The following is a 25675-nucleotide window of genomic DNA, read 5'->3' as shown; positions in this document are numbered from 1 at the left end:
CCATCCCCCGCCCCGCTCATTTTCCATTTTCCGCCCTGCGGTTTATCAGCTCTGTGGAAATCGCGAATCATTTATTATGAATATACACAGAATTTGATGTATTTAATATGCCAAGCACAATATTGTATCGATTGAGTGGAAAGATTTCTAAAAATGTCAATTTTTTGTGTATTTTATATGTGAGTGGGTATATTTACACGGTTCAATGGTTTGACAATATTATTCATAATTTAAACTAATTGTTGTCAGAGCCATTAAGTTTTAATTTTGTTTTTGCATATTTTAAGATAATTTGTCATAAAAATAATTAGACTATGTTACTTTTTTGTTAGGCTAGCAAAAACCAATATGCACTGAGAAAAATATACTTAAAGAACTGGAATTTGTTTCTCTTTAACAGATATTTTTCATGTGCAAATAAAAGTGTTTAAATGAATTTAAATTTTGTATTAGTTTAAATCTGTGTACACTTCAGCTTCGAATCAGGTTTTTTGTTTATCAAATAATTATAAACGAATTCTTTTGATTTATTTGTATAATATATGCATTGAGTGCAAAAATAAATGTGCTGGAAAAATGCAGTTGTGAACTAATGACGACGACGATGATTGAGTGAACTTCGAACGAATTTATCATAAATCCACACAGGGAAAAATTGACAAATGATATATTTTCACAGGCGGGACATGAAAATGCACACGTGTGTGGGTCGTCATCGTGTTAAACCACAATTGAGCATAAATTTATATTTAATTATGAATAAATTTTGCAAGCGCATTAAGTTTTGCATTTTCAACTCATCAGTAAAGACGGCCCATAAAAATCACGTTTCGCTAAAAGCTGAACTGCAGTAATATCCTGTAAATTGGGTAATGGAATAGGCAATTAAATTGATCGGAACTGATTGAAATTAATTGAAATTAAGCAAAATGTATTTAAATTGCATTTAAGGGGAGAGTTGGTTAGACATATCATAGTTCTTCCTCGATTTCTTCCGCAATTCAATAACTTTGTTCATTTTATATATTAAATTCATAGAACTCGTTGGTCGAACATGCCCTTTTGCCTACATCCTGTGTCATAAAGGACCCTTACAATGGCCGTAATGATGAGCCCCAAAACTCCCGGCTTTCATTCAGACTCGGACAGTAAATCAAGAGATAAATATTCACCGGCACACAAACATTGCCATGCAAACACACAGAGACTGATGTGCACATTAGGGTGACCAATTTATATAGGTGGAAATAAAAAACAATTACTTTTAATGCGAGCGGTGCCTGCAGTATGATATCACTCATACGCAGTGTTGGATATGATAATGTCCTTAAGATATTTAAAAGTTGCAATTTATTTTGTTTTACATTCAACAAAGAATGTTTATTTAATTTTTAATAATATCCCAATACTTCAAATATTTATACTTACGATTTATTAATTTTAAATGTTTTGAAATGCAATCATTATTTTTTGATGCACTTAGTTGTATGAATGTATCGGACATATAGATTATTATATGGGTTTTTGTATAGTTAGTTAGACTTCATTGGTTCCTAGGATGTGTTTTTCTCCTCTTTAAAATGTCATTTAATAACACTATTAAATATAACATATGTAAACTCTTTTAGGAAATTTATTTATTTAAAAACATTTTATTCATTAAGTGCTAGCCTGCGAAGATCCACCCTACTATAATTTATATACAGAGTATGAATATCGAGGCATTTCCCTTTGGTGAGTTCACAATTCGTTAAATGCACTGCAAAATTTATTTATGACGCAACAGCAGGCGGCAAATAATAAACGACTTCGTTGAGGTCAGGGGTCGGTTTTCCCGGGGGAGCGGATGGGGGGAAAAGCCGCGGCTGCGTCAGCATTTCAACTTTGACATGTGGCGATGGGCGGGAAGGGGGATGGTCTGTATAGCATGAGATCGGATTGGATGGACTGTTTATTGCCATTCCTCACCGGTTCGTATTTAATTGCACATCAAAATTAACTTTAATTTCGTTTTAATTGCTAAACACGATTCGGTTTTTGTTTATTATCCGATTTTGCAATGGCAAACAAAGAGTCGAGCAACAATTGTCCGTTGCCAATTTAATACGCATTAAGCTTTCGACATTTTTTTGTTTGTCTATTTTAGCTTATAAATCATTGAAATATTGACGGCCATCTGTCAGACAATTTGACAATGTTGAACTATGTAAAAGAAAAAGAGGCTTGGTTAAGGCAGTATATTAATAGACTGCTTCCTTGACTAATTTTATTGCAATTTATGATTATTTTATTGTTTAATTTTATCAAAGCCACTGAAATGAATAGGCTACCACAACCTTAAATCTAAAATACACATTAAATATGACACTTATCGTAATTGTTGTTCTCCTGTTTCTTATTTTGTAACCTTTTTGGAAGCTTTAAAAACAATGTTTCTCGAACATATATTTTAAAGTCCGCACAAAACCAAAAGCAAAGGCTTTTAGTGGGATTGGAGGCATTTTTTGGGGCCGCATGTTTGTCGAATTCCAATTCCGGTACCGAATGTCTCCAAACCGAATTTCGGCCTGGGAAAATTATGCAAACATTTTGCAGAAGAGGAGAGAGATCAGCGTGGAGAACATATTTTTGTCTCGCAATCGTTTCGTTGTTTGTTGTTGTCGAGGCTTTTAAACAATTTGGCCAGCCCGAGTGTGTGTGTGTGTGTGTGTGTGTGTGTGTATGTGTATGTTTGCGTTGTGAAATGGTGGGAAAATGGTAAATGCTAAATGTGGGAAATGTGGAAAATTGAAGCTGGAATGGGAAAAAAGGGGAAAATGGGGAAAGAAAATGGGGTAGGTTTGTTTTTAGCCACATGACACATGGCGGGCATAAATCTTGCATGTGGCGTATGGCAAATGAATGCGCCAATAACTCAATAAAAAAAAAAATGCCAAAAAAATCATGGCGAAAATAAAAACAATAAAGAAGGGAAACCAACATGGCGCTGCTGCTGATGCTGCATGCAGCTGCCACTTCCGGCGGCCATCGCTGACTGTCTGGCAATTGACTTCCGTTTTAAATTTTGCACAACTTCCTGCAGATCTCTGCTCCCCAATCCCACACCCTCACCTACAAATTACCACAGAAAAACTACGTAAACGTTGCAAAACACAGAAATTCGGTTGGCCACACTTGATGGAATGTGGCAACGAAGAATGCGGAATGAGCAAAAATGGCCAAAAGGAGCGCGTCCTTGACAAAGGTGCCAGCAAATATGACAAAATGGCTGCCAGGCGACTCAATGAGCTCAGGCCAACCAAGTAAACAACAACAAAGCCCTCGACAAAAATATGTGGAAAAATGTAAGCCACGTAAAATGTTTATTCTTTTAGACGTAGGCTAAAGGATATGTGGAAAACAGGGAAAAATGAACAAAATCCATGTAGTTTTTTAAAGTTCAAACACGGTTAAACAATAGTATATTATTTTTAATTTTGCTGGTACTAAAATCACTTAATCAAAAATTTTGAATTCTTATTTATTTTTATTAGTTAAAAATGTATTTATATTTAAGCCTCGATCCATAATTTTATAATTAAATCTCATTAATAGATTGTAAAACAATGTCCTTAACAAATTATATGGCTAAAATAATCTGTAAGTTTTTGTTAATATTGAAATAACATTTAATCTTGACTATTTAGCTTCATAATTTTGTTATTTAAAGGGTATCACATGTGCCCATTTTCTTTGGATTATTATTATTCTTCTACTATCCTTTTTGTATGCTCTTTGCTGTTGCTTCTTGCTGGATGCTGCAAAAACAAAAGGAAAACCACAAGCGAAAACAAAAAAAAATGCGCGCCAAATGCAAACAATGACAAAACGCCAGCAGAGGCAGCGACAGCGGCAGCGGCAGAGGTCGGCAAGTGTCGACAGACAAACAGTGGCAGCGGCGGGGGGCACGAGGGGGAAAATCCGAGAGGGGAATGGCACCCAAAAGTGGCAAAACAAGTCAGTGTTGCAGCGACCACCACCCTTTCTCCAAAATGAGGTCGGCGCCATATATATATATTTTTTTTTTGTTTTCGGCTCTTTTTTTTTTTCTTCCTATTTTGCTTTGTTGATGCTCTTGTTTTTTTTTTTTTAATTTTATTTGCACTCGCTCCACTTGAAATACATTGTGCTGCCATCGCCACCGCTAGCGTCACCGTCACCGTCACCGTCACCGTCACCGCTAGCGTCACCGCTGACCCCTGACCCCTGAGAAGGAGCTGTGCTCTTTGGGAGAACTGTGTCACCGGCACGGAGTCGCAGAGATTTGCAGAATTATTTGGAGCTCCTCGAAAAGCCAAAGACAGAAGGACTTAAATGCGCTCAGATTTAGTTTGTAGTTTTGCTTTGAGCTCAATAACAGGATCACTGAGAAAACTATTTTGAAGGTGCCAAATATCACCGGAAATTTCGAGGGCCAACAATGGACATCTAAAACGGTTTAAACTAAAGACATTTTAAAACATCTCTTAATCAATGGACCCGAAAGTCCGTTTTTAACAAAACATGCCATTTCATATAAAAAGTTATTAAAAATACCAAAGATTTTGTATAATTATAAGTGTTTTAAAAATGAAAATGTTTTCTCAACTTACTTGCAAATTGCAGCAATGAATTCCTGGCCCCTAATAAAAATATTTTGTTGAATTATCAGCTAAATAATATTAATAATATTTTGCTTGGTGGATTTGCTATGAAATCAATGCATTTTCTATATGTCATACCAGTGAAAGGACCGACAAAAAATGACTGAAATAGAGCACACACATATATTCTTTAGTGGCTGCCAGATGGCCGTAAACGATATCGCATATGAACTTCCGCCTGAACTTGCTATCCAGATGCCCACCCATAGAGACACGGTTAAGGCAGATTTCATTTCATTTTCCACCTGTAAAAAGCCACTTCTAAATGAAATTGCTTGAAACTGGATCCCAGAAATGGAAAAACTTTATGGTGACCCCTTTCGGTGTTGGCTGAAAAAAAATAAAAAAAAACGTGGGAAAAGTGGGCCAGGCCAGGCAATTGCATCCTGCGGGGCCACGCCCCTCCCCGTCCGCCTTCATCTGATTTATGCTTTGACCTTTTCCGCAGGCAGGGAAAATTTTTCTCGTTTTGTTCTCCATTTTTTTTGTATGCACTTTTTTCTTTTACTCATTTTTGAGCTTAATTAGCGACGTTAGTCGGCAAATGGCATTAGTGGGTTAATTAGGGGCAAATACACACACACACACACACACACACACACATATGTACGGTTATCAATGTGTGTCAACGTATATCTATCTGGCCTAATGAGTCTCCGAGGACTTACTGCCGGGAAATGGGTGGTATACCTCAAGTCAACACATTTTTCCGTCCTTTTTTTATAGCTTTAATTTGATTTTGATTAATTGAGGTGAGGGTTGACAAAATCCAATTAATTAATCTGATTGAGAAGATAGACGAAAACACATGAGAGCAATTCATCTTGGGACTACAAATCACCTATTTTACAGGCCTTTCGTAATTAATTGGAAAAGATGAGCTTGAAAATGTTCGATATGGATTAAATGCTTTTTTTGATTTTTTTCCTTTTTTTATTATTTTAAAAATAAAAAAAAAATAAATGAATGAAATAAATGCACCAACTACTAAAACAGAAAGAATAAGGTTTATATATATGTACACATTTGTGTTGAAAGGCACCCACCAAAGGCACTAAAAATCGCTAAAATAATATTGTCATAGGTCTGCTTATAATCTGAAATTCCTAATACGAAAACAGCACTAATACGTTTATCTTAATTTTCATAATATTATTGGCAAATATTTGCTAATGTAATTGACTATGACGCACTCCTTTCAGACGATAGAATTTATTTTTAAAAGGCTTAATTGTTAAATGAAAAATGAAACCAAATTAATTAAATGACCAAAATATTCATTTCTGTCTTCATTGTGACTGTAAATTTGATATGAATGGCAGATATGAGAAGGAAGTGTGGCAAATAAATAGTTTTCAAATGCAATTTATGGCATTTTGTATTTATTTGTGTCCACAAAAATAGAGTAACGACTGAGATGAGTAAAAAATATCAGAAGGACTTACGTCTGACCAAAAACTGTTATTCATGTGATTACAAACTATTGGCAATGTGGAATTTGGGCCAAAATGGCACACAAGGCCGAGAAATTCACCTGAAATTGGGCAAGAGAATCCATAACAATGCAGTTTATCAAAACAGATGCAGCAAGGACGAAGAACACAGGACACGGTGAAACTGTGTGTGTGTGTGGGTGTGTGTGTGTGTGTGTAACAGAGAGTATCTGGGTTATCCTCACACCAACAACGACAACTGCATTTTGGGGCCGCTCTCACCTGGGCTGCTGTGTGCCAATAAAATTAAAATATTTTCGACATAAATCAAACTCCAAATTGGGCCAAGCGAAAACAAATGAGTTGACAATAAACGACTGTCCAGACACTTTTCCATACCCTATAACTATGGCCGTGGGAATATGGAATTTAAGGCAATCATCTCTTCTTGAACGAATAGTAAGATCCTTTCAAGTGTGTATTTGGTTTCGAAAGTATTTCAATAATATTGCTGGGAATAAAATGGTGTAATACAATTCTGCAATGTACCATATTTTATTTTTAAATTAGACTTTCTTTAACTTTTCCAGTAAGGAAAATGAAATTATTGTACATATATAAAGTTAGTCATACCCATAATAATACCATACAATAATCTAAAACATTTAATTTAAAATTGTGTTTGATGGATAATATTGTATTTGAGACAAAAAGTTATTCTAGTTGAGAAAAAAAAACCTTTAGAAACCCCTGCTTGTTCTTGAAGCTTACCATCGAATTCACTTTTTCTCTTATATTTTTAATAAATGTTGGACATGTATTGTGTTTTTTTATTTTATCAACGCTTTTCTCAATTAACACAATGGGCAATTTCTAGTTTAGCTCGCTGTCTATGCATCCTGGGTTGCTTTGGAAAAAATGGCATTTCATTGTTGATTTGGATATTTCTCTAATGGTCTCTGGTCTGGTCTGAGTTGGCTCGCAATGCGTACAAAAATACAGTGTGCAAAAAATTTGTTGATAAAACCTCAGCATTCAAAATATTCTTTGCTATTTATAATTTTAGGTGATTTGATCTTAAGCTAGTCATAATATATTTATAGAAAAATAACAACTAAAATTAGTCATATTATATATTTATAATGTGCATATAAATATAAAGTTAGGCATGATATATATATATATAAAATATATATTATAATACATATAAAGTATATATTTTTAGAAAAGTTTAATTACTTATTGAGTGTAAAATTCATAAAAAATTTGTTATTAAGAATATCTTTAAAAATCGTTTTATAAATTTTATTTTGGTAACAAATACAATTCAAAATAAATTACTCTTTTTAGAAATAGAAAAAAATTGATGCAAAACCGAACTCCGATTTAAATAAGTCTATATTGTTGAAAAAAATTGATTGATGTAAAGGTTTTTAAAAATGTTATAATCTTTTTTTGATAGGTAGATAAGATGAAGTCTGATATCTAGTTTCAGCTTAAATTTGCTCTCCGAATTTTTCCACAATTTCAAGTAAAGAGTTCTTGGCCAAGTGTAGGCCTTAGGTGAGGGTCTGAGTGGTCGTCTGCTCGGTCCGCTGGTCTGTCTCTGACACCCTGACAGTTGCTGGCGCGCTGGAAATTGAAAATTGATATGGCATCGCTTGTTGGCTGCAGCACCCCGTTTTTCCAAACCCCCCCTCCCTTTCCCCTCTGCCACTCTCCGATTTCCACCAATTTTCCTCTTTGTTGGCTGTTATCGTCAGGCGTCTGTGTCGCGTTTTTAAAACATTACCATGCACTTATAGTCGGAGCAGCATCTGAAGCATCAGAAGCCCTAAACGAGCGCAAATAGTAATGACAATGCCGCACAGTGGGATCAATTGCAGCTCAACTGCGCACTTAAATGACAACGAATATGTGTGCAATGGATGTATATCTACCCGATAATCCCTGTGGTGTTTGCGGTTTGTTCTAGCTGCCATATTAAATGTTTATGAAAGCTGGGAGAAATTGTGGAAAAAAATATATAAAACAAAATGTGGCTTGCAAAACCTGATACATTTGTGGGGTACTTATCTCAGCAATTAGGTCAAGCACAAAATGGACATTCATTGGTGGGCAAACAAAAAGATTACAAACTGTACAATTTTTATGTTAAGTATTGATGTCAGTTTCATTTATCGGAAAAAACATATGTTCTATTGTCAGTTTGATTTAACTTTATGTTTAAGAAAATAAGATAGGACGATAAGAAAAAGAAAATATTTTAAACATTCTTTAAATAGCTTAAAGGGAGCCACTGTACAGTGGCTGCTCGCTATGCGCACTCTAAACTGCAGCTGCAGTTGCAACCCTGCCATCTAACATGTACAACTCCTTCCGCTTCCGCTCTTCATGTGTGTGTGTGTGCGTGTGCGGATGGCGAACTGGCATATGTGTGAGTGGGCCACCATTTATTTCGCTGGAGTCTGGGTGTAATTTTACTTTTTTCCGACTGCAGCGACTGCTGCTGCTTCATCTGACATGATTTCCGCATGTCGTTTGAGTTTTTCTTGCCGCCGACTTTTTCTTCATTTGCTTGTTTATTTTTTTCTCCTTCTGTCGCTGCCTTTGCTTTGGTTCCAGCTTTCTATGTATGAATGCACAGCTGTGGCCGGAATAATAGGGACATTTTAAATAAGATAATTACCAACGTTATTAATAGCAATTTTGTGGAATATGTTCATTAAAAAAGTATTTAAAAAAAAAATAGAGAAAGTCTTTAATTCTTTTATTTTAGTAATTTGGAATGTTATTATTTTATTTTAATAACCTTTTCCAGTTATGTTAAATATAAAAACAAATTCCTATAACTTTTATCACAGTTATACGTACAAGTTTGTCTATTTTTGTTTTCTTTTGGGTGCTCGTGTGCTCAATTTCATACAAAAAATGTCAGTTTATGTTGATGTGTGCTTGCTTTTCCTGTCGCGCTGCTGCCGCTGCCATTGATATCGCTGACGAAATTGAGAATTATTATGTTTAAACGTGTGTGGTATGGCTGCCATTTGGGCCTTAGTATCCCCGCGTTATCCCCTGACTTTTCCATCGCCGAAATTCGCTGGTTGACATGCTAGTTGGCATTGCATGTGCTGCTGCCTTCTGTTGCAGACTTTGCGGCGCTTTCTTCAAATTAGATTGCCTTGTGATGACTTTAATGCAAAGCATACTCACAGACACCCACACTCACACACTCACACACTCGCATACCCGCACACCCCCACACACATGCAAAAAGCGTGCTGTCAGCCTCAGTTAAACCTATACAAACACAAATGGCAGGCCAGGAAATAGAGTAGAACTTTTATTTGGCTAAAAAGAAACTGGATGCCCTGGCCAGCTTTACCTTAAATATTTGTTAAATGTAAATATAAATTTGTTTTCTTGACAAATTGCATTTATTGGCATGCCAAAATTAATAGTGCAATTTTATTTATAAAATTTCAATTAAATCAAATTTTGCAGCTCTTATAAATTTTCTTAAAAAAAATATGCACTTAATTACGTTTAAAATAACTTGCTAAGAATCTAAAACAATCATTGACAAACAAAATAAAATAAAGAGTACTTAGGATTCCCCTTTCAATTAAATTAGTTTTGAGATTGAAAAATATATTAAATATGATTATTTAATTATTTCGTTAAGATTTGATTGATAAAGCACTTTTCTTGTAAATCACTTAATTTAATTAGCATCCTGTAGTGCTATTGCCATATTTTGTGTTCTTGGCTTTGAGATTGCCTTGGCTGCATTTTCAGCTGCCACAAGGCAATCAATAGCAAAAGGCAACAATTCAGGATCGCAGGACGAGACAAAAGTCAATGCCATGTCCGTGTGGCTGGCTTTCTGTATTTCTGTATGGCTATATGGCTATAAGACTATATGGCTAGATGGCTGGATGGCTGGATGGCTGGATGGCTGGATTGCTGTGCCTCGCACAAAAGGCTCTTTGTTGAGCACACACACACACACACACACACACACACACACATATATACTAGTAAATACAGAGCGCCTCTGACTTACTGCCAAAGGCTAATGAAGGCAGAAGGCAAAGGCAGAAGGACGAAGGGAAGGGCTACGGAAGGGGGGCCCTGAATTTAGAGGAGGACATGCCGGGATGCACTTGCCACTTGGCAGTGCACAGTTTGCTGCTGCTCATATGCCTAGGCCATGTTGACATTAAACAAACAAACAAACAAACAAACAAACAAACAGACAAACAAACAGACAAACAAATACACAGCAAAACACACGCACACACACACAGCAACACACAGGCTAGCAAAAGAGCACAGAAAACTGTTAAAAACAAATGAATGAAATTTGTATAAACTGAATGAGTTCGGATTTAGCAAAATCCGAAATGAAAACCTCGTGTTCGGAAGTTAAAAAGTTTCGTTTCAAAATTAGCAACTACTTCAAATCACCTTAATAGAGGCAGGTTTATGTCATTTATTTTCAAAGTGTTTTACTCGTTGGCTAGGTATTGCTCTATTAATAACATTTTAAAATACATTTACATTTTTTGGAATAAAACAATCCCGTTTTTGTACATATTTTTGGAGTATTCCTATTGTATACTTATATACACCTATTTTTATAGCATCTAATTAAAGTAAAATATTTATTGCAATTTTTATACCCTTGCAGAGGGTATTATAATTTCAGTCAGAAGTTTGCAACGCAGTGAAGGAGACATCTCCGACCCTATAAAGTATATATATTCTTGATCAGCATCACTAGGCGAGTCGATCTAGCCATGTCCGTCTGTCCGTCTGTCCGTCTGTCCGTCCGTTTATATGCAAACTAGTCTCTCAGTTTTAAAGCTATCTGCATGAAACTTTCCCAAAAGTTGTCTTTCTATTGCAGGTAGTATATAAGTCGGAACGAGCCGGATCGGACGACTATAGCATATAGCTCCCATAGGAACAATCGGAAAAATAAATGAAAAAAAATTATAACTTTGCTGTTTTTTAATTTTTTGTTTAGTTCTTCGACATTTAGTAATGGTTACATATTTCCGATTTACGGTTTAAATTTCATCAAAGTCGGACGACTATATCATATAGCTCCCATAGGAACAATCGGAAAAATAAATGAAAAAAAATTATAACTTTTCTGTTTTTTAATTTTTTGTTTAGTTCTTCGACATATAGCAATGGTTAAATATTTCAGAATTATGGTTTAAATTTTATCAAAATCGGACGTCTATATCATATAGCTCCCTTAGAAATAATAAAAATATATAAAATAACTATCAAATAATTGGGCTGCAAATCATCATAGCTTCAATGTTTTTAAACATATACGAAAGTAAATCATAATTTTAATGTTTTCAAAAATGTTTAATTCTTGCAATAGCTGCAAGGGTATATGAACTTCGGCTTGCCGAAGTTTGCTTTCTTTCTTGTTTTTTATTAAGACTTGATTTAAACATTTAAATAACACATAGTTTTTTAATAATCAAGAATTTAAACATATATGTATGGAAAGAGTTGAGAATAAAATAGCAGAAAATCTCTGCTGGAAAAAATAAATTTGAATTCAGCTCTATTCCCGTGTAGAATTTTAGAATTTGTGCTGCAGCTCAAATATTTGAGAGAAAGATAATTTTTTTTTTGTTTTTGGACCAGACAGCATTGCTATTTTCCCAGCCCAGAATTATTCTCCCATTTTCCATTTCGCTTTCCACCGCCGGCGAGAGGAAATATTAATTATGCCAGAGGCAGCTGCTGCCGTCGGAGTTGCTGGGGATTCCTGTCTGCGGATATTGCATCTGTCTTTGCCCCGAAAACCTGGCTATTCCGCCGCAACCCGGGCTAATCAGAAATCATGGAACATAATCCGGAATCCGGAATCGGAATCCAAAAACGAATCCTTGGCATTCTCCCGAACAAACCAGACGCTCTCTGTCTGTCTCTTTTCGCTGGCATTACGATATTTATGTAAATTTATTGAGCAACAAGCGGATTTCAATTAAAATGCAATGCAGACGGATTTAATAAAGGCGTGTACGACAAGGGGGTGTGACGACAGGCAGAAATAACTTTAAATTAATTAAAAAAGCGCCAGGCAAAAATGTTTTAAGCTTGCGATGACAACAAACGCGGGCGTCAGGGAGTTTTCGCGGGAATCTCAGAGGGGCCAGCGGAAGGTGGATGGTGGAAAATTCGGTCGGTGCTGGGAAAATTGCAGGAGCAAAATGCAGATGGCTGGTGTGGGAAAAATTACGGGAGAAAGGATGGCACACATCTACGCTGAGGGTAGCAACTTCTACGGAATGCCAAGGAGCATCAATGTCGCGAAAATTAATTGAAATGAAGGCTGGAATTTTCCCAAGGACTTTTCCGAGGGTTTTCTGTGAAGCCAAAAGCTGCAGCCGATGCGCGGAAAATGAAATAATGAAGATGCGTTCTCATGTCTCTGCCAGCGGGAAAACTTCTTTGGGGAAAAATGATTATAGGGGGCTCAGCGCAATGAATCGCAATTTTTTTGTATTTTACTATGATTTTGAAAGCGAATTTAATAGCAAAAGGTATTGTATATTTAATATTTGTTTTTAAATCTTATTTTTTTTTATTTTTTTAATACTTCTTTAACAAAATTACTGCATAAAAATAAAGAATCTATTTAGTTGATCTTAAAAATGCTCGAATTCTTTTGGATCAAATTCAACATAGATAAGAAATCCCTCGCTTCATTCGAAAATCCAGACCTGATTTATACACTTGCACTGATTATTTATGATCCAAAGCCAAGTTGCTTTTTGGCCACTGACCAGTTGTGGGAAATTGCAGTGCGATAGAGAGGGCGATAGTTGCAGAGAAAGAGACGAATGGTAGAAGAGCTTAAGCCAAAACATTACCGCACGTCCGCAAAGCTCCGCTTCAGTTCAGTTCTTGCCCTCTGACCCCCGAAAAGTTGCAGCCAACAAATGAAATTAAGCAAATAAATTTTGAGGCGGATTAGTTGGGGGACAAACTGCTGAGGCGTGAGTGGGCAAAATGTAGGGAAAAACAGGGGGGAAAATCATGGCAAAAAAAAAAGAAAAATTAAGAAAACACGGAAAAGCGGGGGAAAAAAAAAACTAAAACGAACTGCGGAACGTTTTGCGGCTTAGCGAGTTATCTGGCAAGTCGTTTAGCCTTTTCTATGTGCTTTTATATGGCGCCCAGCTAGCTACCTTCTCAATTTTCATCCAGCAGAACCAAGAAAATTGCACACGAAATTGGAGTTTTCGAGTTGAAAATTGGAAGTCGTGCAGCTCTGCGCGCACCCATCGAGGCAATTAAAATGTGGAGTCCCTTCCTGGGGCCAGGCCAAAATGCGTCCGGACTTGAACTCCGTCTCCCTTGGCGCCACGCCCACCGACCCTGCCCTCGCCCCACTATCCTGCCGCAAATTTCCCATACTCCATATGTGAAAATGTGGCGGGGAAAACAAATCCAAGCACTCTATTCACTCAGCAACGACGGCAAAAAAATTATCCTCGCGGCCTGTTGATACCCAGGAAAAGTCGCGGAAAAGCAACATGAATTTTCCGAAAGGCGGGGGAATCAATCAACTGGTTTATGGAAATTCGCTTATGACATGTGACGAAATTTTATTATACACATTTTTATAGCTTAACTTTGGCCTATGAATTTGGGGGCGTAGAAAAAGTCAATAAATTGACTTGCCTAAACCTAGCACAGAGAAAAAATATATGTGAGGGAATATCTTATAATATTTCAGATTGAAAAGCCATCTTGACTCACTTTACTATTTTAGCTTTGAATAATAACCTACTTACATTGTATTTAAGGCGACTGCCTTTGAATTTGTTCTAAAAATAGTATGATAAATTATTTATTTAACATTTAAATAGTTAAGCGAATAAATTTACCTTATACTCCTTATACTAAAACACTTACAATATGTCGTAAGTGCGAGGAAATCAAGAAAAAATATGGAAATGGGTTGCCTTTTGATTTGATTAAGTGCAACACACTTTGAGGACATTCAACTGGGGCAAAGGATTATCGATGATGATTGATTCTATGCATTTCAAAGATGCAAAATATGCCCAGGAGTTGACAGTTTTAATTAAGCGAGTGCTGCACAGATTAAGAGGATTAACGCTGAAAATACTAGGCATTTGTTTGGGTTTAAGGATAAGGAAATGGAAAATTATAAAGTGGTAAAATAATCCTTTAAAACTAATTGTCATTTTAAAATAGTCAAATTTCTTGGGCAACGGTTGTCCTGACATTTTTCTTAGGGCAATTTTTGTGCCTTGGATGTCTCTAAATACCTTATTTTCTAGACTTCAGTATTTAAAATTTTCCTTTAAAACTATTTGTCATATTAAAATAGCTAAATTTCTCGGGCAACGGTTGTCTTTTGAATTCCCTGATTAAATTAGCCCCAAAGTGTACGAAAATACTTTTCTAGGACATATTTACTCATAGCTACCCCAAAGTGCATTAAAAACTAACAAAAAATTCCACTCTTTTTCTGTCATTGCAGGTGAGTGCAGCTTCTTTCATCTTCATTTCGGTTCGTTTCATTTCCCTGGATTAAGACAGGCCAAATAGAAAACAACAACCACAACAAAATAAAGAAATGAAAATAGGAAAGACGGTAAAATAGCAAAAAAAAAAAAAAGCCGAAACTTTTTTCGTACAACTTTTTTGAGCTTTGTCTGTGGCTCGGCCGTAAGTAAGTAAAAGCAAATTTTTTCCCTTTTTCCGGATGCGTTTTCCTTTCTTCTGCCATATTTTCCGGTGTGTTTTTGTGTGTGTGAGCTTGAGCTTCGGTTTGGGGTGGGGAGCTGAACCAAATATGTCAATGATAAATGGCATAATCTTTTTAGCCCACAACAAACTCGCACAAGTCCTCCGTTGGCCCCTCGGCCGTAATGATAATGCACAAAAATTATGCTAATAGCTTAATGCCATCGCACTTAAGCGCTAAGACAGCAGCGCCCAAGATGACAGCGCCAAGACGACATTTCGTCCTCAGACAGAAGTCGTGATTGTGACCGGGGGCTTTTGCATACCCTCTCTGAGGATATATTCACTACATTCTAGGGACATAAAATCACAAACGTAAATAAATCTAAAACAATCCTGCTTTTTAAACCACATAATAACGTTTGTAACACAAACATTGTGTGAAAAATAGAACAGCATTTTTTAATTTCACCATTTAAGACACTTTTTCAGTGATTTCCAACTACTGTGTGGATTTTTGAATAGGTTTCCTGGCATTAAATTTCAATGTCAAACGTTTGGATAATGTAAAATGTGATTTGAACTCGTTTAAAATATTTTAAGGGCCAAACTATTTAAAATATTTTAAGGGCCAAAACTATTTTTTTTTTTAATTAACATATTATAAACTATTTAATTGCATACTTTTAGCCAACAAACCAATTGGGTTAATATGTCTATAGAATTTGGTTTGCCCTTAAATATATAATTAATTAAAGTGAAATATTGCTGAAAATATTCAATGTATTGAGTGATGCTTGACTTTTAAATAAACTTGATTTAATGTGGTAGCTTAGGATTTAAACTTAGGGTACCCCCTATTCGTTGCACTCCATCAAAGATGGCATTAATTTAGTTTTGCCAGCCTTCTGTTGTCGTTTGTCTGTCGACGCTTCCAAAACTTGGCTTCACTTCTGGTACTCGGACTTTGGGATTTGGACTTTGCTTGGCCAGTTGTGTTAGCTGACCCCAACACGGGACATTTTGGCAGCTGGGACCACAGCAACAACATCAGCAATTGCAGTGGGCGCAATTGCTTTTGGCCGGCCCGACAGCTCTTGGCCAAAATGGGAGTGGCAACGGCAAGGGCGAGCAACTTTTCTGGCCTAATGTGCGACTCCAAATGACCGTTGGTTGCTGTTGCACAAACTTATGGCCAGGCGAAACTTTCGTGAAAGAATCATTTTTGGATTGGCACAGATGTGACAAGGGGATATACACAACAAGGGTTGAAGCAGGAAATGAAATGATCATAAATCCACGGAGGAAAGGGAAATTTCCAAAGCAAGATGGACGGGAAGAGCTTTCAGGAAAAATCTTTCACATTTCACAGAATTTCGAAACATAAAGTAAATAATATACATCAGCTGACCATCACAAGATATGAGTAAGGCTTAAAGGAGCCTTAAAACTAATATATTAAAAGTAATATATGTTGAAAAATTAAAAAAATATATTATATATATATATATATATAAATTTAGAACAAAGAAAGTGTAACTAAAAGATGAAATAAATAAAAAGGTTTAAAGGAATTTTAAAACTATAATGATAAAAACCCAGCCAACTGAATGCGAAAATTAAAAAGAAATACTCAAGTACTTTCTCAGCAAAAAAATGGGTTGTAAAACTCGGGATAAAAAGAGTGTTGCAAAGCAGCAAAAACTAGATAACGAAAGGGGAATTGCGAAAAGCTAGGAGTCCCTTGAGCACATGAAAAACGATTTAAGCGCTGCGTCAGCGGAAGAAATGATTTTTTAAGTACGCACCAAACAAGCACCGGGGAGCGAAGAAAAATTGGGAAAACCGGAAAAACACTAATAGTAAGATGCAACAAATAACGACCGAATATCCATCACCGCAGCGGAATTCAAACAAAAGCAACTGCAATATTAGCAGAAGTGCTGCAGAAATACTGGGTACACAGCTAAATGATTTTGGGAAATCACTTAGAAGCACATGAAAAGTGCCAAATCAGCTGAAAAGCACAAGATGAAAGGGGAAAATTTTCACTCCTTCCACAAAGTCGAAGAAGATGAAGCCGCAGACGAAATATTAAATGATTTGCAGCAGATTTTTCGCGCATATGCAGGCAGAAGGCAGGATAAGTATGTGTGTGCTTGTAACTGCTGCCTTAGGGACATCATAAACAGCCAAAGGATTCGCAGGCCAAAGGCAACGAGAGTGCAAATCGTGTCGGGCAGCAGCCAAAGTGAAAAGTGCAGCGCCCTGCACGTAATGCATTTCAGGATATATGCCGATTTCAATGCCCTAAAAACAAGGATTTTTGGAAATGCGATTGCCCTTTAAGGAAGTTGCCCGAAACCAATATAAATAAATGACAAATTTAAATATGTCGAAAAATAACTTATTTAAACATCAGTTATAAACGTATTTTTGAAGAGTTTAAGAAAATTTTTTTTTTTGAATATTTGAATTTGTTTGCCCCCCTTTGGGGATTTTATTTAGAGCTAGTAATTCATATTCTTTTTTTTTGTTTTTTTTTTTGTAAATAAATCAAAAGACCCTTTTTTTCAACTTTTTTTGGAGCCAACATAAATATAATTAAAAAACTCAAATAAAATCTGTCAAAAATTTAAATTTTTTAATCTTTTTGAAAATCTCACAAAACATTTGAGTTAACTTATTTGGGGTCAACTTAAATGTATTCACACAACTTAAGTCAACAAGTCTAATCTGTTGCAAACAAATCATATAAGAATATATTTTTTAAATGAACAAAACACTTGTTCCCCTGGATGTTTTAACTTAAAATTTTCAACTTTTAAAAGTCTTCAGCCTTAGTTAATACACTCTGCATGAGAGTGCAAAAAAGGGCAATGCCATGTGCAACCTACAAAAACACCAGTACCATTACCAGCACCCGTATTAACACACATGCAGAGAGATTGCTTTTGGAGTTTATTGAGCCTGACATTCAAGGCAGATGGATGGTGTGGGGGCAGGGGGAAAGTTTTTGGGCCAGTTCATTTCATTGGCATTATGATTGGAAGCTGTCGTCGTTTGCCTCAAATTGTGCAAGTTATGTGGATGTGGTGGCTGTGGTTCAGTGCCCATTGGATGAGGCTGCATTCGAGGATATCCGAAAATTTCGCACAAACGGAAATGACAAAAAAAAATGGGTAAATTGAGGGGAAGGTTCAGCTCTCAATGCTGACCGCAGGTCAACACGAGGGCTATGGAGGGTTAAGAGGGGATTAGGTTTTGGTAGGGCCAGCGGGCAGCAATACGTAGAGACACTGGCAAAAAGCTAGAGAGCCAGCAACGACACATTTGCCACATCAGCAAATGATGTGAAAATGTCATTTCCAGGCGCAACTGCCAAAGGTAATGGGACAAGGGGGCCAGGGATCCTGAATCCTGAATCCTGGATCCCACACTCAAGCACACACACACACACACACATGACACTAAATTTGTGGCAAGCGAGCGCAAAAAAGGTCCACAAACTGCGAAACTAATGATGGGTAAGAAGGGTCCAAAAGGCAGGGCCTTATCAAATTGCGCATACATGAATGTCGCACAGCTTCATCAGGTTCCCCATTTCCATACCCATACCCATACATATACACATACCCACACCCATACCCCCACCCATACCCATTTTCATTCCACTGAATGGCAGCAAATCAAATTTAATTGAAGCACAAAAATCTGTTGCCTACTTTTGCGGGCAATGGAACAATTGCGTGACTTCCTGTCCCTGCCCCTTTGCCTTTATGCCACGCCCCCTTTAACCACTGCCAATTGGCAGAAACGCTACTAATTTGGTTAAATGTTTGATTGAAGTTTGCCCAACTGCTCTCTGGCCGATAGGTTTAATTATATCCGGCTGCGTATGCGACACCCCAGTTAGGCCACCAAATTAATGGGTGGGATTAAGGACTGTTGACTCTACTTACAATGTGTATTATTGGTGTACTGGGGTTTTCTTTGTTTCTTTTGGCATTTCGTGAATTAGATTTAATAGTTTTTTTTCAACGCTTTTGTTGTGTATTGTTGAATGTATTTTGTTTACCCTTACAGAGGGTATTATTATTACTCTCGAAGTTTGCCAAGCAGTTAAGCAAACATATGCAGAAATTTTCGACTATTTTCTATGATTTTCTACCATTTCCTATGATTTTCTACCATTTTCCAAGTTTTAAAGCCATAAAGAAATAAATTTCTTTAAAAGCTTGTACCCATTTAATTGTTAGATTATACTATATTTTTAAAAACAATGAATTAAAATGAAGAGGAAATCATAGCTACGTAGTTTTTAAACATATATTCCAAGAAGCATCACTTTTACAATACTAAAAATACGGTTAATATTTTAATACCAACCAAAAAATTGTATCATACAGCAGCTTTAAAAAGTTTGAAAACTTTTTCAGTAAGTCAAAATAGTTTAATTGTTTTTAAACATATACACACATAATTTGAGAATTTTGGTCTTGTCTAGACTTATAGATTTATGATATAATTTAAAGGATATTAACATGCCGAAGCTGGCTTTCTTTCTTCTTTTTTCTTATTTTCCTGTGAAATCTTTAAAGCTCTTTAAAATTAGTTTGCCTGAAAGTCGGGAAATTTTTACTTATACTTAATTATATACCTTGCAAAAGTAAAATCTAGTATTTTAATGCTTAATCTTAATTGATGAATGAGATACAAAATAAAAATAAAAATACAAAGAAAACTATGCTTTGAAGATAAAGAATGTGTTTTTTTTAATTATATTCCTTGAACATTTATATTATAAATGGACGTATATATAGGTATATTTTGGTACGAAACACAGGACCATTTAATTTTCCCTTTGTCTGGATTTCCGTATATTTAGGCCCGCCTATTGACTTTTTTGCGCTTTCGTTTGCTTTTCTTTGTACCCAGGACCCAGTCTTTCTTTTTCGCCAGCTTTTGGTTCAGTTGAGTCCAGTCCATTGACCTGGCATTGTGTGGACTTGGACTTGGATTTGGTCCTGGAGTTTCTTTACTTTCTTGGTGTTGCCTTCTCACAATTAATTTGGCGATTTACTTAATTCCTCTTTCTGTCTATCGACCCAATTAAGGGTCTACTTTTGTTCTAGTTCGATTTTGATTGATGCATTCCGTACGAGGACGTGAGTGGATTGCTTTGGTTCGAGTTATCCGCATTACTCAAACGGGACTTTACTTAATCAAACTTCAAGATGTGTTTTCATCAGCATTTTCCTGCTTTAACTGGTTTTTCCATTTAGGGCCATTTCATTTGCATTCTTCACTGGCTGTTTCGCTTCTTTTTTTTTATGTGTTTGTTGGCAAAGCAACAAATGATGCGTAAGAAATGCTTTAATAAACAGGGCACCAGTTTGCTTTTTTTCCTCTCTCTTTTTTTTTTTTTTTTTTTGACCAAGATGGTAGTTTACTTTCCAGGCCATTTGGCTGAAGAGTCTTTAAGTTGGGCGGCATATATGGTTGGGTATAGTTTTCTGGGGGCCGCACATCTATTCCGTTTGTTTAAGGGCTAATAAATATTTTAGCTGGGGTGGTGCAGAAAAATATGTTTGCAGCAGTTGGAAACAAACGAGCGAGCAAACGAGTTGAGTAAATCAAGCCGCACTTCCGCTTCAAGCTGGAGCTTGGGTCCCATGGAGAAAGGACCCCCGGAAAAACCTGCTCTACAAAAACCCCCCTTCCTAAAAAACCCCACCATTCCGAAAACCCCCTTTTTCCTGCCCTTGCTTGTCTGCTGTCTGCTTTCTAACTGAATGAAAGCCTTGGCGCGTTGACTGATTTCGAATGGATTTTCCACGCTTTGCATGTGTATGTTTGTGTATGTTTCATTGCTGTTGTGTGTATGTGCTAGTGTGTGCTTGAGCGTGTGTGTATGTGTGTGAGTCACAAAATCCCGTAGGTGCAAAATAGCGCACTCCAGGCAACGAAGCATGTGCACATTTGTGTTTTTTTTTTCATCCTTTTCTGCCGACGCCGTGTCGGTCCTCTGCTCCTTTTCGTGTTTCATTTGTTTTGTTTCATTTTTCACTCTGAACAACAGAAGAAAGGGTAGCTGGGGTATATAAGCGGGTGCTTAATTTAAATATTCCGAATAGAGAGATTAATGCATTAACTATTAAATTTAAATTTCCAGATTAAGGAGTCTAGATATAATTTCTATATTCTTAAATACTTATTATAATAAAGTGAGAAAAACTTACAGGACATCCTGCATGTCGAGTGGTTGGAACTCTCACTCCTTTTTTTTTGGCCTGGTCCTCGACTGAGGTTTCATTGTGCCCATTGTTGTTGCCGTTGTTTAAGAAACAAGCGGCAGAAGACGAAGCCGAAGAAAGAGGAGAAAGCAGAGAAAGGGATTGTGAACAAGGCGGCGAAGAAGGGGCAAAATTGTGCGGCAAAATAAAATAAACAAACGTTTGGACGGACGCACTTCTGGGATTGGTTTTTGGGGAATGGGCCTGGCTCCATCCACTCGGTGTTCTTTGTTTCATTGCTTTTTATTTTTGCAGCGATGTGCTTAAGCGGAAAACAACATTTTGCTGCTGCTGGTGTTGCAGGTTGCAGATTGCAGATTGCATGTTGCTATTTGTGGCGGCTGCAACTGACATCCGGGGGACTTATTGAGGTGTTAAGAAAAAATCATTTCAAAAATTGAATTTTACGAAAGGACAAATGAGAAAAGAAACAAACAAAAAAGAGAGAGAGAGAGTGAGAGATATATACCGACAGATTTAGCGGTCACTCTTTGGCCAATGCGGCGTATACGTGATATTGCATATACTTGATTGTGCACACAAAAGAAACGTGATAATCATGCTTAGCTGAAGACAAAGAGACGGGAAAAAAGGGGAAATAAACATACAACCAAGACGGACATAAGCTGATTGCTTCGTTTTGCAATTTACTCGTCCCCAGTTGTAGTTATACATATATAGTACACATATGTGCCGGGCCGAAGACTTGATTTCTGATCATATATCAAAGCTGACCGAGAACGGAAGTTCCAGCAACAGCTGCTTGTGTCTGTGTGCTGGTGTCCTGTTGATTTCCTGTCTTGCCAGCTGCTCAAGTGCGTGTGTGTGTGTTGTATATGGGTTCCTGTTCCTGAGAGCTGAATAATGTCCCCCAACTGGATATTGCCAAGTGCAGGGCGAGAAATGAATTCGATCTATGATTATTTATAATTTATTATATAGAATTTAGTATAATTTAATCACAACTTTGTCAAACAATATGTTTTATTGTACTTAAAGTGTAACTTTGCTTTTCGAACTGGATTGCGCATACGAAGCTATAGTTCCCAGATGGTTCTAGCTGCGTATTACTAATGACATCTTCGATCAGGTTCATAAATTAACGCTGATATTCTAGATTGGTGATTTGGCAAACATGCTCAATTTTATGTGTGTTGTCATAGATTTACTTAAATACAAGCCGAAACTGGACCTCGATTTGCTTAGCTTCTTAGTTAAAAACTACTTATTGATAGTAGATTGAAAACCAATTAATATCTAGTCCCAATAAATAATACTATAGTTTTTCCTAGTGCATTAACTCTCTTGTTTGATTTTCTATTATGTTTTTTGTCGCTTAGCTTTATTCTGTTTTTTGTCGCTTCGCTTTGTTTCGCTTAGCACAGCAAATTAGCATTCAGCTAACATGTGTTTGGCTGTCACTCTGGAAAAGCCCAGCCCCGCTTCCCCTTCTCCTCGATTTCCCACATTTCCCAGTTAAGTGTGTCACATTAAATGATACGCAACGCTTGACACCAAAATGAGCGAAAGAAGCAAACTAAAACCGAACGCCAAGGAAATGGAGGAAAATAGGGAAAAGGACTCATGAGCACATGACGCTATTCCGTACTTTATTAATGAGTTGCTGGGGGAAATCAATAGGGAAAATTGCTAACAACTTAAATCACAGAAACTAAGGTACTGTAAAAGGCTGTAAACTTAATATATTTATTGAAAATTTGATATAAATTTTCTTTACTCCTAATGTAATGCTATTTTTGTATGGCAATGTGCATATGCAAATCGAGGGCCACACAACGGAAGTTGATTTCAAGTTTCTTTAACCCGAGGGATAGACAAAGGTTTTATGGGAGGGCAAAAAATAAAAAAAAAGAAAACAAAAAGAAAAGTGAAGGGGCAAAGCAAATATAAGTTGGCTGAAGACAAACAAACAGGCAGAGGGCAAGTCAAGAGGTGACAGGAAACAGAAGGCGGAACGTGCTCAAGTTCGGTAGCCACAGACGAGGTGGACAAGTAGGCCTTGCCCCGACTCCACAGATTGTGACACTACGAAATCCGTTCGTTTTAACCCCCCAGTCCGAGTCAACCCGTCAAGCCGAGACATTCGATTTCTAAATATTCTGTAAAAATCTCTCCCGAAATCATACCAAAAATTTCTAGTTAAAGCAGGTCGTTGCGAACTGTGAGATTTGCGTAGCCCAAATACAAAAACACCAAAATTATGCTCAAGTCCAAGCAGCGATTGTCTACAAAAGGTGGTAAAGCTCTGGGGAAAGCCCAAGTTTTTAATGCCAGTAAGACCAAGCCGAAGGTACAGCAGAACAACAGCTTGAAGGTTAAGCAGAAAACTGTGAAGACGCAACCGACAACCTTGAAGATCCAGTCCAAAACTTTGAAGAAACAGCCAAAAATGTTGAAGGTTCAACCGAAAGCCTTGAAGATACAGCAAAATCCATTGAAGATGCACCAGAAGAATCCCCTGATAAAATCCATTCGGCGTTCTCCCCTGATGCGTGCCGCTTTGCAACCCACGATAATGGGCTCTCCCAAAGGAAAGCCGAAGGTCAAGTCGCAGGTGACCTTTAAGAAGTCCCACCGCCAATCCCTGGATGCTCTGCAATCCCTGGGAATGTCCCGCCGGACCAAGCTAATAGATGCCAGTCCCCTGAAGAAAAAACCGATCACTCCGGTACTCTTTCTAATCAAGGACTCCAAGGGAAAGAAAGAAAGCGGCCAGAAGAAATCTTCAATTGGAGGCAGGAAGCAATATTTGCCAAAGATGGACCCAAGATCGATGTCCAGATGCGAGACGAGGGCCTCCGAGGGTGTGGACTTCTTCCATAATCTTGGCATGAGGATGCAGCGAGAGAAGCCGAAGGATCAACAAGTGCGACTGCGAGGAGGTGCTGGATTTGAGGGAAGATTGGAAGGAGGAGAAGGACATCGACCAGGATCAGCAAGGACCAATCCTGGCCTCGCCGCCATCGTTGGTGGCTCCTCCGTTGGCATGTCCGCCAAGGATGTGGTGGTGCCGCTGACCAATCGACTGCCCATCATCGACTTCATTTCCACCTACGAGTTTCAGAATATGAATGCCACTACGAGTCGGAAACCGCAGACACGCAGTTTTGTCCATTGATTGGCGACTGACCGTTTGGCGACTATTTAGTGAATAGTGACCAAAGGATTCTCGGCTTTATAAATGTTCAATACTATTTTTTCAAGTATAAATAACCCTTAATTCAGATTAATTTATATATTTATTTTCGTTAAGAGAAAATACAAAAGTAACAAAGTAAACTAACAAATTGAGTATAAATTTTACCTTATTTTACAAAAGTAATTAAAACATTGAAAGAAAATCCTTTTAAACAATGATTTAAGAATACTTACAAGACTCTTATAAGTTCAACTCATTTGGTAAAAAGTTTGATATACAAATCGGATTCTGATGCCAAGTTCAGATAAATTTATACATTTATTTTAGTTAAAACATACCTTTTATATGTAACAATAACATATGTTTCATTAAGTGACAACTAATAATTTCATTTAATTGAATTACCTTATAAATTTAAATCATTTAGTCAAAAGCCTAGGATACAAATCCGATCCTGCACCCAAACCGGTAATTCATATGAGAAACACTCGACATGGGTAATGGATTCAGTAATCAACGAGTGTGGCATTTTTGAACAAAAAACAACAAACTTCTTGGCCCAAACTTTGAAGCGAACGCGAAACATTTTCATTTAGGTTGGTTTATTTGGACATACCAGAAATACATATTCCCAAATGAAATTGTTGGACAAGATGGAATGGGAATGTGAATGGGAATTGGCGATGGGAGATGGGTTTTGGGAGATGGAAGGGGTATTGGGTGCTTGGTCTTGGGTTTTTTGGGTTGGATTTCGGGTTGGCTTTGGCGAGGTCGGCGGGCAGTAAGCGAACTTTTGCGCAAATTATCTGCGTCGCGTTTATTTCGCGCAAACAAATCGCAAAACTTTTGCAGACGGCGACCCAGCGACTTGTCCTCCTGGTTCCTGCTCCTCCTGATTCCTCCCGATTCCTCCTACCCCTTTTTGGTCCCCCACCCAATCTCATCATCGTCCTGGTGCAGTTGTAAAACTTTTGCCGGCACAAAAGTTTCGGGGGCCAGAAATCCTTGCTCCCGGCATCGCCTTTTTTCGGGGGCATCTTGCAGCAATTTACGGAAAGAAACTTGAGAAATGAATGGTAGATGGAAGCCAGGCAATTGATGCAGCACACCAGGCAGCGGGCTCAAATGGGTGAAAGGTCAGGAGGTGATGGTAAATGAGGGGGGAGCAACAAAGAAGTCGTCGGAGCTGGGAAAATTCCCGCACCGAGAGTTTTTCGGCTTGTTTTCATTTTCGCCGCCGGAGAATTTGCATTTTGCCCAGAAGACCAAGACGACGACTGCGGCTTTTAACCGCAAACCGAACGGAAATTGAGATTCATTTAATTCATTGTGCGCCGAGTTGGATTT

At 37.4% G+C, this 25675-nt stretch overlaps 2 protein-coding genes across 3 annotated transcripts in view; both read left to right on the top strand.

Annotated features, from left to right (window-relative positions):
* The window catches only part of LOC108144163 (loricrin), an 84329-nt gene that overhangs the window by 10381 nt on the left and 48273 nt on the right, over window positions 1-25675 (top strand). The gene's annotated exons all lie outside the window — the stretch shown is intronic.
* LOC108144184 lies at window positions 21589-24463 on the top strand. The gene has a single exon (XM_017268852.2). It carries the CDS (start codon window positions 23390-23392, stop codon window positions 24305-24307), a length of 918 nt encoding a protein of 305 aa, XP_017124341.1. The 5' UTR covers window positions 21589-23389; the 3' UTR covers window positions 24308-24463.

Source organism: Drosophila elegans, unplaced genomic scaffold (genome assembly GCF_018152505.1).
Source record: "Drosophila elegans isolate 14027-0461.03 unplaced genomic scaffold, ASM1815250v1 contig_149, whole genome shotgun sequence".
Lineage (NCBI taxonomy): Eukaryota > Metazoa > Arthropoda > Insecta > Diptera > Drosophilidae > Drosophila > Drosophila elegans.
The sequence above is the reverse complement of the archived record's forward strand: the minus strand, read 5'-3'. Positions and strand labels throughout refer to the sequence as shown.